The 15,402-nt window shown below is 46.9% G+C and overlaps 3 protein-coding genes across 4 annotated transcripts; all 3 read right to left on the reverse strand.

Annotated features, from left to right (window-relative positions):
• Positions 1 to 30: 30 nt before the first annotated feature.
• Positions 31 to 1,881, reverse strand: LOC101073310 (nucleoredoxin-like protein 1). Its single transcript, XM_003972114.2, has 3 exons — positions 1,234 to 1,881; positions 1,054 to 1,143; positions 31 to 607 (listed from the first exon to the last, which is right to left on the reverse strand). The coding sequence occupies exons 1-3, from the start codon at positions 1,467 to 1,469 to the stop codon at positions 277 to 279; spliced, it is 657 nt and encodes a 218-aa protein (XP_003972163.2). The 5' UTR covers positions 1,470 to 1,881; the 3' UTR covers positions 31 to 276.
• Positions 1,882 to 3,102: 1,221 nt separating this feature from the next.
• On the reverse strand, positions 3,103 to 5,684 carry LOC101073083 (nucleoredoxin-like protein 1). 2 transcript variants are annotated; one of them, XM_029850941.1, is made up of 4 exons: positions 5,585 to 5,684; positions 4,249 to 4,513; positions 4,055 to 4,144; positions 3,103 to 3,856 (listed from the first exon to the last, which is right to left on the reverse strand). In XM_029850941.1, exons 2-4 carry the CDS (start codon positions 4,482 to 4,484, stop codon positions 3,487 to 3,489), a joined length of 696 nt encoding a protein of 231 aa, XP_029706801.1. In that variant the 5' UTR covers positions 4,485 to 4,513; positions 5,585 to 5,684; the 3' UTR covers positions 3,103 to 3,486. The 2 variants fall into 2 exon arrangements, with proteins under 2 accessions (XP_029706801.1, XP_003972162.1); XM_003972113.2 differs by lacking the exon at positions 5,585 to 5,684 and having other exon boundaries at positions 4,249 to 4,717.
• A 1,318-nt stretch (positions 5,685 to 7,002) lies between these two features.
• LOC101072864 (procollagen galactosyltransferase 1-like) lies at positions 7,003 to 15,044 on the reverse strand. The gene is made up of 12 exons (XM_003972112.3): positions 14,724 to 15,044; positions 12,768 to 12,878; positions 12,562 to 12,679; positions 11,118 to 11,252; positions 10,411 to 10,615; positions 9,781 to 9,900; positions 9,223 to 9,299; positions 9,000 to 9,106; positions 8,589 to 8,721; positions 8,379 to 8,506; positions 8,055 to 8,261; positions 7,003 to 7,974 (listed from the first exon to the last, which is right to left on the reverse strand). The coding sequence occupies exons 1-12, from the start codon at positions 14,939 to 14,941 to the stop codon at positions 7,704 to 7,706; spliced, it is 1,830 nt and encodes a 609-aa protein (XP_003972161.1). The 5' UTR covers positions 14,942 to 15,044; the 3' UTR covers positions 7,003 to 7,703.
• Positions 15,045 to 15,402: the final 358 nt, after the last annotated feature.

Raw genomic sequence — 15,402 nt, forward strand, 5'->3', positions numbered from 1 at the left:
AAACACTGTTTCCGTTTCCAGGCTGCTAACTTCAGATCGGGCTTTTGATTGCATCTTTTTTTTTTAAAAGAAGGGGAAAAAAAACAACAACAAACACGAACAACTGCTGGGTTGATTTCAGAGAGGTGATGTTGAGATGATTGGAGCGATCCCCTGGTGCTGTAAAACAAGCAGGGTTTGCTTAGATGTCTGAGAACGCTCTGATGCCAAGATCACATCGTTGGTCGTGTCATTGCCTGATTACAGGGTTCTTCTGAACATGTTTGCTGCTCACCATCAAAACGGCATGCCCCCTCCCCCTTCTCCTCCTCTGTCGACCTCCGCGTCCCCGCGCCTTTCTTTGTCCGTCTTTTTTCTCCGCTCGTCTTCGACCTTGTACTTCAGCCTCCTCACGGGGTCGCTCCAGCTGCGCGAGGACGTCTGCTCAAAGTCCTCGCCGATCATGAAGTTTCGGTCGATGAGCTCCGCAGCTTCCTGCCAGTTGCGGTAGCAGTCCGGCCCCAAGCGGAGGATCTCCTCCACGGCGTTGGGGGCGAGGACAGAGCAGTCGGGACGCAGTACCACCACCGTGGGCAGCTCCTCCACATGAAACATGGCCTCCAGCTCCCTGTAGACATCCCGACAGTTATTCTCAAAGTAAACCAAGGTGGTCATCAACCCTGTCCTGCACCTGCTTTCACCTAGAATCCCACACTGTATCTGAAACAACCCCCTATACACTACATAGCACTCAATAAAGTCCCCTATATAGGGCACTCAATTTATCATAATATCCCATAATGCATTGCAACGTTAACGCTCCCTAACTAAGCAATCATCCCGTGGTCTTTTTAACAGCGCTGATGTCGATCTCGAACGTAATTATGAGACGCTATGATGCAGTTTTAGCACCATGACCATGTGTTCAGTGAGTGCACCCTATGAGTAGGGAACAGGGAACGATCCTGCCCCACTTTCCTGTGTTAAATCAAAACCCTGACCCTGGTAGGACAGAAAACCTGGCTGGATTATGAGCCCCGTAGGGCTGGATGACCCTTGAACTAAACCACACACCTCCTGAAGGGGTCCTCAAAGGCCAGGAACAGGCACTTCTTGGGCAGCTCTTTAAGAAAGCTGCCTAGCTGTTCCTCAGTCTCGTCCATGCTGATGGATAAAAGATAAAAGAAGGTTTCAATATTGGTTCCTCGGGTTTTCTACACAAAAGAGCTAAACTGTGCGAAGTGTGTGCGATACCTAATGTAGAGCAGGACCAGCTGAGCAGAGCGATCCACGTAGGCTTCATCAGTCAGCTGTTTGAAGAAGCTGGAGAGTTTGGGAGCGAAGAGCTGGCAGCTCTCGCTCGTGACACACCCAAAGAAGAGCAGCAGGATCCGGTTCTGCAGGCGTGCCACGATCTCCCGTTCCGTGTCCAGCTCATCCTGGTCCGTGTTGTTCTTCAGCAGGACCCGGTCGATGAACAGATCCACCATGCCAGAAGGAGCGTTGGAAAGGGAGGTTTATGTCAATGACCAGTCTGGAGAGAAGGTGGAGAACATTTGCAAAGTTTTCTGTGGAAATCAGAGTGTCGTGATGAGCACAGCTTACAGACGTTCAGAGCTCTGGTGAAGCACCCAGGCCCAATGAGCTGGCAGTTTAATCGGATAATCCTCACAGTTGCTTACCTCTTATAAATATTATCTCCCGGAAGCCACAGCTCCAAAGAGAAGTGTCGAGGAAATATCCCCAACTTTGATTGCTTTTTTTCGCCCCTTCAGCTCCTTCTGGGTCGTTCTCCCACCGGTTCCTGGCCTGTCAGTTCATATCACAATCAATCATTGACTGTGCCGGCTTCCTTCGTCGTGATGGCAGCTCGCTCCCTTGTGTCCCCCGCTCCACCTCCCTCCCTCGTCCCTGTGTGTGTGTGTGTGTGTGTGTGTGTGTGTGTGTGTGTGTGTGTGTGTGTGTGTGTGTAGCAACAGTATAGACATTAAAGTGTCTTAGATGCGCTTCATAAAAGAAACACAATGACCTTACATGAGTGTCCTTTATTCTCCAGGATTGGGACAATAGTCAATGAGAAGTCACTATCTATTGGTTTAAAACTCTTTTTTGAATATTTCACTCCGCCTTAACAACTACTGCTGTCACAACAAACTTTTCTTTTTAAAGTGGATTCAAGTGCGTTATTGATTTATTTTCTACACTTAATCAATGTATCATTTGGATTTCTCCACCACTGCAGCCGCTGCTGCTGTTTAACCAACTATTTAGGAGTGAATAACTTGTGGAAATAGTCTGGACTAAAAGGGATAGAGGAGATGGACATCGTGGTATGAGCTAATGGAGCTCACAGGCTAGCTCTCATGAAGCTCTGTATATGCTGAGGTTTTTTTAAAGTATCTTTTAAAAGCTGTAATTAAAGCACACCCTTAAAACATTGAGTTAAAGGCTATCAAAGGGCGTGACTTCTTTCTCTTTGTATCAGCGTTTAGCATTGTTGCTCTGTTAGCGATGCTAACAGTGTCTGAGCACAGTGGCTCATTTGCTGGGAGACCTCGTCTGACCCTATTGTTACATTATTGTTTCATGGGAATGTAAGATGTAAAAAAATAAACTAAAAACTAAAATGCAGAATGAGGTCCCTTTGCATTATTTTATATTTGCATATCAATCAATATAAATAACTTTTGAAGTGAATGTCACTTTGACAGTCTTCTGCCAGTGGTTCAAGCTCTCATTCTTGGGGTCCAGGGTGGTGTCTGGTTTTTTCCTCCAGGGGGTGTAGGGGAGCTTCATTGCCTACAGCTGGCACTGTGGGTAGGAGCGCCTGCCCATTGGGGCCGGAGTGTCTTGGTGTTTCTGTTGCTGTCCTGTTTGTTTCCCGGCACGCTCAAGGACTCCATGCCGTTCTGCTGGACTGATGAGCGTGCCGTGCCCGGTTCCAGGGTTCTCTGCAGTCCCGGAGGGCTGCTTCTGGTTTGAGGAATTACCCGGGCTACCCGCAGTCGTGGAGGACTGTTCCTGTTCCTGTTCCTGAGTTGTCAGCAGTCCCGGAGGACTGCTTCTGGTCTGAGGACTCTCCGGACCCCATGAAGTGCGGATCCCACTTCTGAGGTACCCGTAGTCCAGAAGGAGTGTTTGGCTTTGTGTTGCTGCCCCCGAAATAAAACTCATTTGGACCCTCGTACCACCGTGTTCTGGTCTGCTCTCGTGTCCTCTCTAAAGTCCATACCGTAACACCCATCATCTATATATCTAGAAATCATTAAGGTTAAGGAAAATAGTTAAAAGTGCACTTATTTTAAAAATAGTTAAAAATAATATTTGCTGTGACAGCTGTTTAATAATAATAGCTAATGATGATGTGATCGCTATGTTGTACTGTAAAACCAGTAGATCTCAGGCTACATTTGTGCCTGACATGATGGATTTCTGAGGGTTGAAATGATGATGACATCAGAGGTTTATATGCAGTTTGCTTCTTCCTGTAAATTTGTTGCTTTTTCTTCATTTTTTTCTCCACGTTCCCCAATCCCTCTCCCTTTTCTTGGCATCCCAACCTCCACTATTTTCTTCGTCTTCTTCCCCTTTATTCTTGCCCCACGGCTTCCACCACCTCTTCTTCCTCTTGTCGTCCTCCGTTTTGTATTTGAGTCTCCTCACAGGGTCACTGACGCTCCGCAGATTCATGTTGTCGAACTCCTCGTTGAGCATGAAGGTCCGCTCGATGAGCTCCCCCGATTCCTGCCAGTCTCGGAAACACTCGGAGCCATAGTTGCAGATGTCCTGCACGGCGTTCGGCATGAGGACGGAGCCATCGGGACGAAGGACCACCACTGTAGGAACTTCTTTCACCTCAAACATGGCCCGCAGTTCCCTGAGACAGGGAGACATCTACAGTGCTTCTTCAAATAAAACCCTCACAGATTGTTACTCATGAAAATGTGTTTCCATTTAACTGACTGGGTGCTTTTATTTGGAAGTATTCTAAGAAACACATATTCAAAGGTATAAGATTTAAAAGGCAGAAATAAGTCAAGAAACGGGACAGACTTCATTTTCTCCATCCACCTACTGTCTGTATGGGTCATCAAAGGCCAGAAACAGAACCTTCTTGTGCAGCTTCTGAAGAATCATTTCCAGCTCCTCCTCTGATTGGTCTAAGCTGGAGACAGGTCATAGAAACGGAAATCACATTAACGATAACGCGGTGCGAACGTGAGCTTCGCCATCACACCTGCGTGCAGCGTGGAGATAAAAGTGAAAGACCTGATGACGATGAGAGCGAGCAGCTTGGGGTATTCGATATAAGCCGGATCCTTCAGCCTCTTGAAGAAGTTGTTGAGAAGAGGCAGAAACTCCTGACACTTTTGGCAGGTGGCTGACGCGAAGAAAAGCAGCGTGATGCGGTTTTCAAGGATGCCGACAATCTCGCGCTCCGTGTTGAGCTTGTCCTGGTCCCAGTTGTTCTCCACCAGGACTCGGTTCAGGAACAGATCCACCATGATGAAGGTACGAGGGGGGAAAATGGCCTCTGGATGATGCCGAGGACAGAGAAATACCGCAGGGCTTTAAGCTCATTGCTGATTATTAACACCATTTGTTGCATGTGCCCGTAAGTGTCAGTGCACGTGATGAAACAAAATATCCAAAACCAAAGCAAGTGTTTACTTTCTTCAATAAAATATAGAAATAATAATAGTAAAACAGGTTGGTTCTGCATTACATCATGATTCACTCTTTTGGCCCTTAGTTATTTTTCTCATGAGAATAAAATATTTATAATGAAAAAATAAAAAGCCTCAAGGAAATACCTGAGTGTGGGGGTGTTTGAAGAAGGCTGGGACTCAGCTTACAGAGGCAACGCAAGAAAAAGTAAACTCCACAGATGTGCTGATTTATGTAAATGATGCTGACTTGAATCTGTGTGTGTGTGTGTGTGTGAGTGTTGGTTTACATGTCAGAAGATCACAACACGCATTTCATCTGCAAAACAAGGACATTCTGGCTTGTCCGCACAACTTCAAAGGTGTGTTTGAGGGTTCAGGCTTGTTTTTAGGGTTAGAGTGTCAGGGTTATATCCTTCCCCCCTGGGCAGAGACTTGTTGAAGAGGTAGCACGCGGTCCTCTGAAAACCCCCAGTCCATTTACCACCATCCTAAGGTGGTAAAATAAGGACTTTAGCCTTAGGGTTAGGGGGTCAGTGGTGCTCAGGGGAAAAACAAATTTTGGATGTGTAAATTAAGTCTGCATCTAAGAGCTCAGAGGTGAGCTTTATCTGTCTCAGCCAGCCTGTGTTTCACATCCCGCCACTCACCCTGGGCGACTAATCGAAAGCGATAACCTCTCAAATTAGGTTTGGCTCTCTGGCACTGCGCTGTGCCAGATCCATCTGAGACTCCGGAGCCAAACTTCCAGGACTGACGTTCAATAAATGATGTTTGAAAGTGAGCAGCACATTAAACCAATCCTGGGAATAACAATAAGGTTTACTGGAGGAGTCTGAAAGGTCAGAGCTCACGTTTACATTTGGAGAAAAGGGAAACACACACAGGATACACACACACACACACACACACACACACACACACACAGCTGTCCTTACCTCAAAACTCATCGAGCCCTAAAAGAAGCAAATTCATCCACTTCCTCTCTTTCAGCTCATCCCTTTGATTTAATCAGACTTTTCACCTTCCTTGTCCTCCGTCTTCGCCACCTCGCTCCCTGTGGCCAACTGGAGGGAGATTATGGCTACACGTCGCTGGAGGTGTGGTGGCGCTGTCATTTAGAGTCAGAGATTGCCTCCGTGCACATGCGTGCATGTCTTAAAAAGCTCAACAGCAATCTTATTACCTGTAGCGAAGAGGGCAGGTGAGAGGAAACAAGGGAACAGGTCCAATTAGATTGACTTAAACTGTGGTAATGAAGACAGGAAGCAACATTCCATCAAAGCATAAGATAGTTGTTGTGATGTTATTAACAACTGACAGGAAGAAGGGGACCTTTGAGTGCAACCCGGTTCTGTTCAGACCCAGAGCGGGTCGTCCTATGGCAGGTACTGATCTGCAGAGACACTGTTGGGGTGGGGGCTGTCTTAAGCTTTGAGAGTGATGAGGTAAATATAGAGGTCGATCTAATAGGATTAGTCTGAGTCACACAGACGTCTGCCAGCGCATGTGGCGGAACACCAACGTGTGCACAGCTTCTCGTGTCATCACCGAGACCAGGAGGGCATATTCTCCAGACTCATCCGCCGTGCTCTGCTTCTGCTCCAAAATGTAAACAACAAGGATAAATGACACCGTTAAATCGTTTCCTCGTGTATTTTCTCCATTGGCTCTTTGGAAATGAGGTTTAATTATCTCTGATCGTACGAAGACTGTAGCGTTGTAAAGGTCAGAAGGTCAGGCAACCAGGCTGGTTGTGGTTGGGCTGAGGGGGTATCGCCACCCCCGCCTGCTTAAGTAGCCAAGGTCAAAAGGCAGAGAGAGACAAAACATTTGGGTTAGAGAAGAGATACAGGAGGACGACAAACTTTGCTAGTCTCAACGTCATGGGTGTGAGCCAACCTGGGAATGCGTGAGATTCAAACCGAGGCCTCGGCGTTCCGCACTGTGCTGGATAATCGTATCGTTTCTCCTTGGTCGAGCTGCCACAATGATAACTGGAGGAGACGGCAGGACGTTTCTAGCGGGTTTGTTTCTATATTGAAATAAAAGGGAAATACTCATGCTAGCTTTATAGAAAACGCATCAGCTTTTATTCATTTTCTTAATAAATTTAACTATATTACATGGACATTTATTTATAATCCCTGCCATTTATTTTTCATTGCCCTCATATAAAATCTGAAATCTAATCTTACATCTTAAAAATGCAGCAAGAGTCAGTCCATTCTAGACTAAAATTCAGCTTTAAGTAATGCCAGTTTTCCGAAAGATGCTTTTTATTCTCACTTGTACCAGCTAAAAGCAAACAAATTAAATCTTCAATGGAAAAAAAAAAGGAAAAGAACGGGCCAACATTTCATTATAAAAATTTTATTCTTTGGTTAAAAAGCATATTTGGTAATAACAGCCATAAAAACGTACTCAAAATGAATATCAATTTGTGTTTTGAGTGAATAAAATCCAATTGCGACTCAAAGTGAGGGGAGCACAGAAAACCAGCCAGTTTGTCTGACTGGAAATAAAACACAGGCTTTGATGAGTCAAGAGAATATGTGACGATATTAAGCAACAGGACTTTAACTGCTTCTTGGAACCCGAAAGGGGATGTTCCTTTTTTATCTTGGCAACTGCCGATCGAGGCCTGAAAACGGATATCGTCAACCAACTGAATGTGAAACTGCCACTGCTGATTTTCAAACGCATTTTAGAATTTGTTCAATCTGTGAACCTTTGTCTTTGATGAGCAAAAAATGGGGAAAGTTTGCAGGACCTAGTGACCGGGACGCGATTAAACATGAGATGTGTGCCTGAATGCAATAAATTAAAGGAAAGCTGCTTGCCGACCCTTGGAGAGTGAACTCTAACCTCCTGGGTTCCGAGGATAGAATGGAGAATTCTAATTCACTTGATTATTGCGTTTGGAACAACTACACATGCTTGAAAGACTGGAGAGGGAAAGTCCTTCACCACCCTGCACATATTCCGTTTTCATATCCGTTTTGTCCCCGTATCACAGCTTTGATCCACGTCTCTGTGGGTCCTCTCCCCTCGTCATCACAGCTCGTCCCGGGAGCTAAACTTCTCCAGGTCGGACTGCAACACGTCAGAGTTCTGAGCTTCGAAGCTCAGCTCCTCCTGCTCCCGCGTTTTCCTCGACTTGGCCCGGTCCCAGTCGGTTTTGACCGTCTCGTTGTCCCACACCACCGATGTCTCCGTGTCGCTGATGTAGCCCGGGTCGCCCGTGTAATGGGTGGGATACACAAGGAGCGGTTCGGCTGAAAAGGCGCGCAGGTCCCGCCTCTTAAAGGGTTCCATGTACTCTGAACTGATGAGAGAAAGCAGCAATCAGATTAACAAGAGCTTAAAAAGAAGAGACAGCCCCGGGGACCCAAAGCTCGTACTCACATCGGATGCTTGTTGTACATGACAGGGAGGAACTCATCCACGGGAAGCATCTTTTTCAGAGGGTCGGCCCTGAGGAGCTTCTGGGCTCCTTGTAATGATAAGAGGTAGCCGAGCGTCCAATAGGAATAGTCTGCCTCGACCAGATTGTGGATGTTGGGCACGGACGTCTCAGGGTGGTCGGTCTGCATCCGCTTTCTCCCTATATAACTGCAGGGGACGCGACAGAGAGCGTAAAAACACGCGCCTCGTGTCAGGCGTGACGGGGAATTCGATAATATCCTGTTTTGTGCATCGCCGCCTTCGCGTCACTGAGCCGTTACTCACATAAGATCCCAGTCCAGCTTGTGTGTGGTCACCTCCTGCAGCAGCGTCTGCAAACGGCGTTTGAAGAACACCTCAAAGCGGAGGTCGTCCTCAATGACAAGGGAGGTCTGCAGACCGCGATCTACGATCTACACGTGGTGCAAATTAGCAAGCCGCAAAGCAATCAGAGCGAAGAGATAGCTGGAGTTCAAGAGCGTCCACGTATCTCACCTCCTTCCAGATGTTGTAATGAGAGAGGAAACAACCCAGTTCACCTTTAGTGAGAGGTCGACCATGATAAGGGTCCTTGTATCCTGGCAGCATATGAATCCCCAATGCCTCAACATCAGTCTTATTCATCGCTCTGAGAGGAGGGAAAATGAAGCGGTTACCGAAGGAAATAACACTTCACATTAGTCATGCATTTAGAAGGACAAGCTGTCTTTTAGTTCCAATGACAAGACCATCGATTTGAAGGTCAAAGCTGCATTTTTTTTCCCCCTGTGGGAATTCTCTACAGGCCTGATCCCGGCCCGCCGCTCTTATACCAATTGTTTCTCCACGTCACTCTACAGGACGGGTTGGACGGGCACGAATCAGGCCGACGGGCGGAGGAGGAGAGGAAGAAGACGAGAAACGTACTTGCCATCTACAGCAGCAACAACCTGACAGCTGAGCTCCAGCTCATACAGAGTCCTCAGCATCCGCTCACGACGGTCAGATCTCCGGACCAGATTGATCATGAACACCTGGATGCACACAAATAACAAATAAGGAACCTTGCATACACACACATAGTCCACTGAGCACTCTGCGTGTGTGTGTGTGTGTGTGTGTGTGGGATGGGAGGGGGGGGTGAACGTACCTCATCAAACCCCATCTTGCTGGGTTTTTTAGGAGGAACAGACAGGAAGCTAGAATGCTCCAAGGGAGGATTTTGCACTTTAAAGGGAAGAGAAAGGAAAAAAAGGGTTGTGGTATATCCAGGAACACACAAAGAGAATAAGTAATGCGTTGAAACGGGGACTTTCAAACTAGCATCCACAGCATTCAAGAGATTATTCAATTAGCTCTAACACCAAAGACTCATAATTAAATGAATATAAAATACACTAAAGTTGAATTAGCCAGGACTCCTACAGAAGTACTGTTATTATAGCCCTATTCATTATGTATAATTCATAGGTTTAAACTTCTAAAACATACAAACAAACATTGCAGCATTACTATAAAAGAATACAATCCTAAAACATGAAATCTAGTTCTGAAGGAGGTTAAGGTATTAGTCAGGGTAAACCCAAACCCAAACCTAAACCCAAATCTAGCCCGATCTAAACGTAAAAGGTTTTCAAACTCTTTGGCTAAAACTGTTATATAAAAGTCTAACGTTTTCTCCTGTGACACCTGTGACCTCGTGACTTACCCATGACCTCCAGCTGTGTATGCAAGAAGCTTTCCCCCTCGTCATTCAAGGTAGCATGGGAGGGCATTGGGACAGGAAAATACCCATAGATTTCCTTGTTGCATACATACATCTGCACATCTAGGAAGAAAATCAGATGGAAAACTCAGAAATACACACAAGACACACATAACCGGTCCAAATCTGCTCTGAGTGGTCCCCCTGAAATGAGGATTTAACTCTGAAACAGCATTAACTCCAAGAAAGAGGGCTAAATGGAACCTGCTTCGGTTACTACTGGCACCATGGTTTGGTCTCTCAAAGGCATATAAGTCTTCAATCATACATAATATGTAAACTGACATAAATAACATCGACTGTCACCAAACTTACGAAAGACATTACGTAGTTTATTTATTGGCGACACTGTGTTGGATCCTCTTCGAATGCTTATGTGGCAACAGTGAATCATAACATCTGGCTTCCATTGATGGGGTGGGATGCGTGGGGGCTATCCCAGCTGTTGCCAGCTCCTCGTGGGGCCCACAGACAGACGACATCCCCGCTCACGTTCACGCCCGACGGAACTAAAGCTCCATTTTCTGAACCGGACCCCACCTCCGTGCTGACGCCATAGGTGAAAGGTCTTACCTGCCATGCGAGCGGAGTAGGCGAATACGATGACGTCATCGAGAGCCCAGCTGTACTCGGAGTGCGGAGGATAAAACGCCAGCTGGCGGGAGGCCTCTTTCCGCAGATCTACTAAATATGTGGAATGGACCATCGGAACAGCAAAACAGCCACGACGCTCCCTCTTACGGATGGGGATGTAAGCCGGTGTGCGCTTGTAGTAACCCTACAGGAAGGGCACATACATGGTGTAAAAGGCAAATCCCACAGATCTAACTGTTCCTGCAATCGCTTCTGTGGGTAGTAGCCATCTTTGCTAATGCGCAAAGTCATTTTGGAAGGCGCTAAAATAAAATATGTATGGTTTCCCTTCAAGGCAACGATGTTCCCTGAAGGCTGCGAGCTATTTTAGCAGGATAACGAGCCCTGCTACGAAGCAAAAAAAGCTTCACGACAGGTTCGGGGAGCGCGGTGAGTGTGAGGTGTGGACAAACATGTCCCGAGCACAGAGGCCTCCGCTCAATTCACAGGACTTAAAGGATCTGCTGCTAACGTGTCGGTGTCACATACCGTAGCAAACCTTGGGCAGCAGAAGTGGAGCAATATTAGGCCTGTTATCTTATGCCTGATTAGTCTGAGCGTCGCTCATCCAAAAGTGAAGGAAGCGGGACACCAAATCATTCAAACAAAGGCATTAAAGGGACAACATCCCAACAAAAGTACGTTACCTGAGACGTCATGCCACACCAGAAGTTGGAGTAGGCGGCCCTGGACTCCAGCATGGGCGCTACAATAGTCTTGTTCTCGCTCATCAGCTTCCACAGCACATCTTGATTGGTGAGCAGGTTGTCACAGTCGACCACCTGCAGAGGGACACGGAAGACGCCTCTCATTTACAAACAGGCCCCACGGAGTCCGTGTGAGCGACACGGTCGGCACGTTTAATTCAGAGTCCAGCATCTAGTAAGAGCTCCGTCCTCTCTAGTTCCATCACAGCCCAGAATTTTCCACACACCCCTTCAATCCAGTGCGCTCGTATTATCAGGAGGCTGCTTTCTGCTCTGATGTGACAAAAGCCGATGTTTCATGTTCACAGTTTTCTGTGTGGAAGCATTTCATCTGTGTCTCAGGCTAATGTGAAATAAAGGAAAGCTTCCCAAGAAACCTGCAATTTCTCTATCCGGGCAAACGGCGTTTCACGTAGAAGGTGATTCTGGTGCCGAAATATAAAGTCGGATTCATCCAACTGGTGATTCTTACTGCAGTTTAACCAATCAGATTAATTGATAAATATCTACTCAAGTAAGCAACATTTAAAAAGCATCCCGAAAGATCTTGAAATTGATACAATTCCAAATCTTGGTCTAATATACATCCATTCCTTTTCCACTGCTTATCCGGGGGCAGGAGGATGCAGAAGAGCCCAGACGTCCCTCTCAACCGGCCACTTTGTCCTGCTCTCCTGAGGGACCCTGAGGCCTTCCCAGGTGAGCTGGGAGACCTGGTCCCTCCAGCGGTCTCCCCTTCGGTTTGACGTGCCAGAAAACCTCCCCAAGGGAGGCATCCTGATCAGACACCCCATCACCTCGCCTGGACCTACTCTGAGCCCCTTGTAGGTGCCCGAGCTTCTCACCCCATCTCTAAGGGAGAACCCAGACACCCCGTAGAAGAAGCTCGTTTCGGGCCGCTTGCATCCGTGACCTCCTTCTTACGGTCACTACCCACAGCTCTTGGCCGCAGGTGGGGGTTGGAACATGGAGCCACTGGTAAATGAGAGTGTTGTCCGTCTTTACTACGACAGACCGACGCATGGCTGCAGCGATCAGTCTGTTTCCAATAGCTGCGGAGCTAAAAAGCACGAGGAAAGAGTGCAAGATCTGCTCAATCTGTGCACCTTTCATATCAAGCATGCAGGTAACCATAGCAACAGCGCTCCTGATTAATTACCGTTTTGCTGGCAGATAAAATGATATAATTGCAGCTTAAACCAAGATGAGTCAAACACTTTTGGCTTCTCATTAGGGTTTTGTTTATTTTCACCCCGTAGTGTTTGAACACCGGCTGACATGGATGAATCCACGTTATCGTCAGCGTCTAACTTATTCACTTTTCCTCGCACACAGAAATGCAGCGTGAGCAACACTGAAAAGCTGCTACTGGATGATAACATACCAGAATGTAGTCGGCCCATATCTCGCGAGCGGTGTCCAGAGCCGCCTGCCGCAGCTTCATTACATGTTCGTAACGAAGATTGTTCCAGTGTTTAGGCCCCGTCTCATCTGCAAAGGCACTGAAGCATGAACGGAGCAGATTAAGGTTTAGAATTTCATTGATATTTGCCCCCCACCCCCCCATACCCACACAAAACACACACCTACCTGCTTTCATCATCAGGTCTCCACTCCACATAGTGATAGTCATTCTGCACCCCGATGAGCCAGCTTCTCAGGATGCTGGTGGTGTTGTCTTTATTGTGATCTGTCGCCACCCTGTGGCAGGACGGAAGAGTGACACACTATTATTGATGCAGAAGCCGATGGGGTTTTAATCTCAGTCTTGTTTTCGCACTGCAGTATCTCCAATATTGTTCTTGTTTAATCTGATGCCCTCAGTGTGATGGTTTCCAAGGCTTAAGAATTCTATTACAAAAAGCACCCGAGCAATGTAAAGATGATCAATCTTAAACTCAAATGAGTAATTTGAGTGTAATTTTAAACATAGGTTTTCGTGTCTCAGGCAGCAATTTGCACATCTTGGTCTTTAAAGTTCTAATAACCAAATAATTATTAATTTAATAGTATGACATGCCACTATATATCCCTAATATCTAAGAATGGTTTATTGTCCATCTTGTCTTCTGGATTCGGATCAGAGCAGATTCGGATCAGAGCAGAGCGCATCAAAGCAGGACCAGGATTAAGGGAACAATGGAGGAGGTGTTTTTTTTAATCTGCTGTCTGTGTTATCACAGCAGATGTCTGCGGGTCGGTGAGGGCACAGGCAAAAGCAGAGGGAGAGGGAGAGAAATGCAGACAGCTGAATGGAATGTGTAAACAGGAGAGTTTTCATGCATATGTGCTGCAGAGCGTCGGCACGGCTCGGCTCTGCACAGTCCTGGTGGTTTTCAGTTACAGTTTTTTCCATTAGCTGTCTTTTCCCCTCTGTGTTTTGACAGACAGGATAGAAAATGGAGGTGCAGGGAATTTTCCAGCTCGCTGGAAACTCACAGAAACATCTGACCCTCATCAGTGGCCCCCGATGTTGGTTTGAGTGCAACGCTGTTTCGCTCACACAGGTATTAAAAACCTGAGGTCACTCTGGTGGGGGCCTGCAGTCACAGTCTCAACTTGACTTTGCACGCTCGGAGCCCCCGGCAGAGGAGTTCCCGGCGGAAGAGCCCCAAAAATCTCTCTCTGAATTCACTTGGTGAATCGAAACGTTTCAAACCACCACCGCGCCAACAGCAGAAATCCAGATGGAGGATAAAGGAAGAGAGAAATTAGGTAAACGGATTTTTATGAGTGCCGATGCACCGTATATCCATTCTGCATGTCCTCACAAAACAGGCACATACCATGATGGCCCATGTTGCTGCTTGTCAGGCAATCCACTATAAGCTGTCAGTCTAATACCTCACCAACGTTCATGCTACATTTCTCTGTTTGGAGATTAGTGGGGTCAAACAAAAGAGGAGGAAAGCTTCAGCATCTACATTCTGGATGTCCCTCTCAAATAAGTAATCAGGTTTAATTAATGAATCAACAGCCAGTGCACGACAGCTCAGTTTCAGGCTGTTAATGTTAAAGAAAAACACAAGTTTAACCTTGCATAAGATCAAATGAGATGAAGAATTATGGCGCTTTCGATCAAAACGATGGAGATGGCTGCACACTGGGTGACAGAACTACAATCAGTATATCTTTTTCTTGATGCAATATTAACACAAGACTGGTGGTTCTGTTCCCAGTGGATCGAGAGCGGAACATGAAGAAGCGGAAGAGGGAGAGACATGCGCAGGAGGGAGGGGAGGCAAGCGAGAAAACCCCGAGGGGCGATGAAAAGTCTAATGGGACTTTTCATGAGAGTTCAGGAAAACTCCAAACAATAGTCAAAGTGACATTAACTGATCAGATCTAGAGTTAGAGTTGATTTACACACTGGGAAAATGCACAACCGCACACAATTAGGACTGGGAGGGCTTGACGTGTCCCCGGCGCCCCCGACGTTCAGTCCCGCATTGTCGTAATAAAGTTTAATTTTTTTTTTAAATAAATCAAAGTTGTAAAATATTTCAGTCGTGCATTTGTTTTCATTGTTTGACTGGAAACACTCACCAAAGCGCAATGCGGTCCTTCGGGTAATTGAGGCGCTCAATAGTTCCGAGGAACAGCGGCAGCGAGTGCGCCGAGTTGCGGCAGATCAGTGCGATGACGACCCGAGGAGCGAGGAGCGGAGACTCGGGGCTCCAGCGCTCCTCGGGGAAATATCCCCGGCTCGGGGCCAGCAGAAGAAAGGACAATAGGACAAGCAGAAGCGAGCCGACCGGGTGCATGGCAGGGGAGAGAAACTGGGTGGTGACGAGGCACAGATCAGGGAACGGCAGATGCAGAATAGTGAGAATCCCGCTGTTGTGTTATGCCGACACTGGTTACATGGCGGAGTCTCTGGCTCTATTAAAGGGGTGGGGTTTTTCCCCGTCAGAGCTCGGCAAATCAGTCCCAGCCCTGGGCTTATGCGTCTTTCTCGCATGTGGGAAATACAAAACAGAATCTTTTATTTGGTGATATATGCTCATAAGAACTTTTAATTGACATGACCCCGAGGAATTGTTTTGTTGTGTCTAACGATTTGGCCGCGGTGTACTCCTCCCCTTTAAGAGTCCAGTTACAGGAAGTAGAGCGCTCGTGCCTGAAGCACGGACCCGCAGAAGAAGAGCCTTAAAGGCCAAAGGTCACGTCTAGATTTCACATCTGCAGATAGTTGATAGATTGATAGTCACAATTTATACATAAA

The sequence above is a fragment of the Takifugu rubripes genome, chromosome 17 (assembly GCF_901000725.2).
Source record: "Takifugu rubripes chromosome 17, fTakRub1.2, whole genome shotgun sequence".
In the NCBI taxonomy this organism is placed as follows: Eukaryota; Metazoa; Chordata; class Actinopteri; order Tetraodontiformes; family Tetraodontidae; genus Takifugu; species Takifugu rubripes.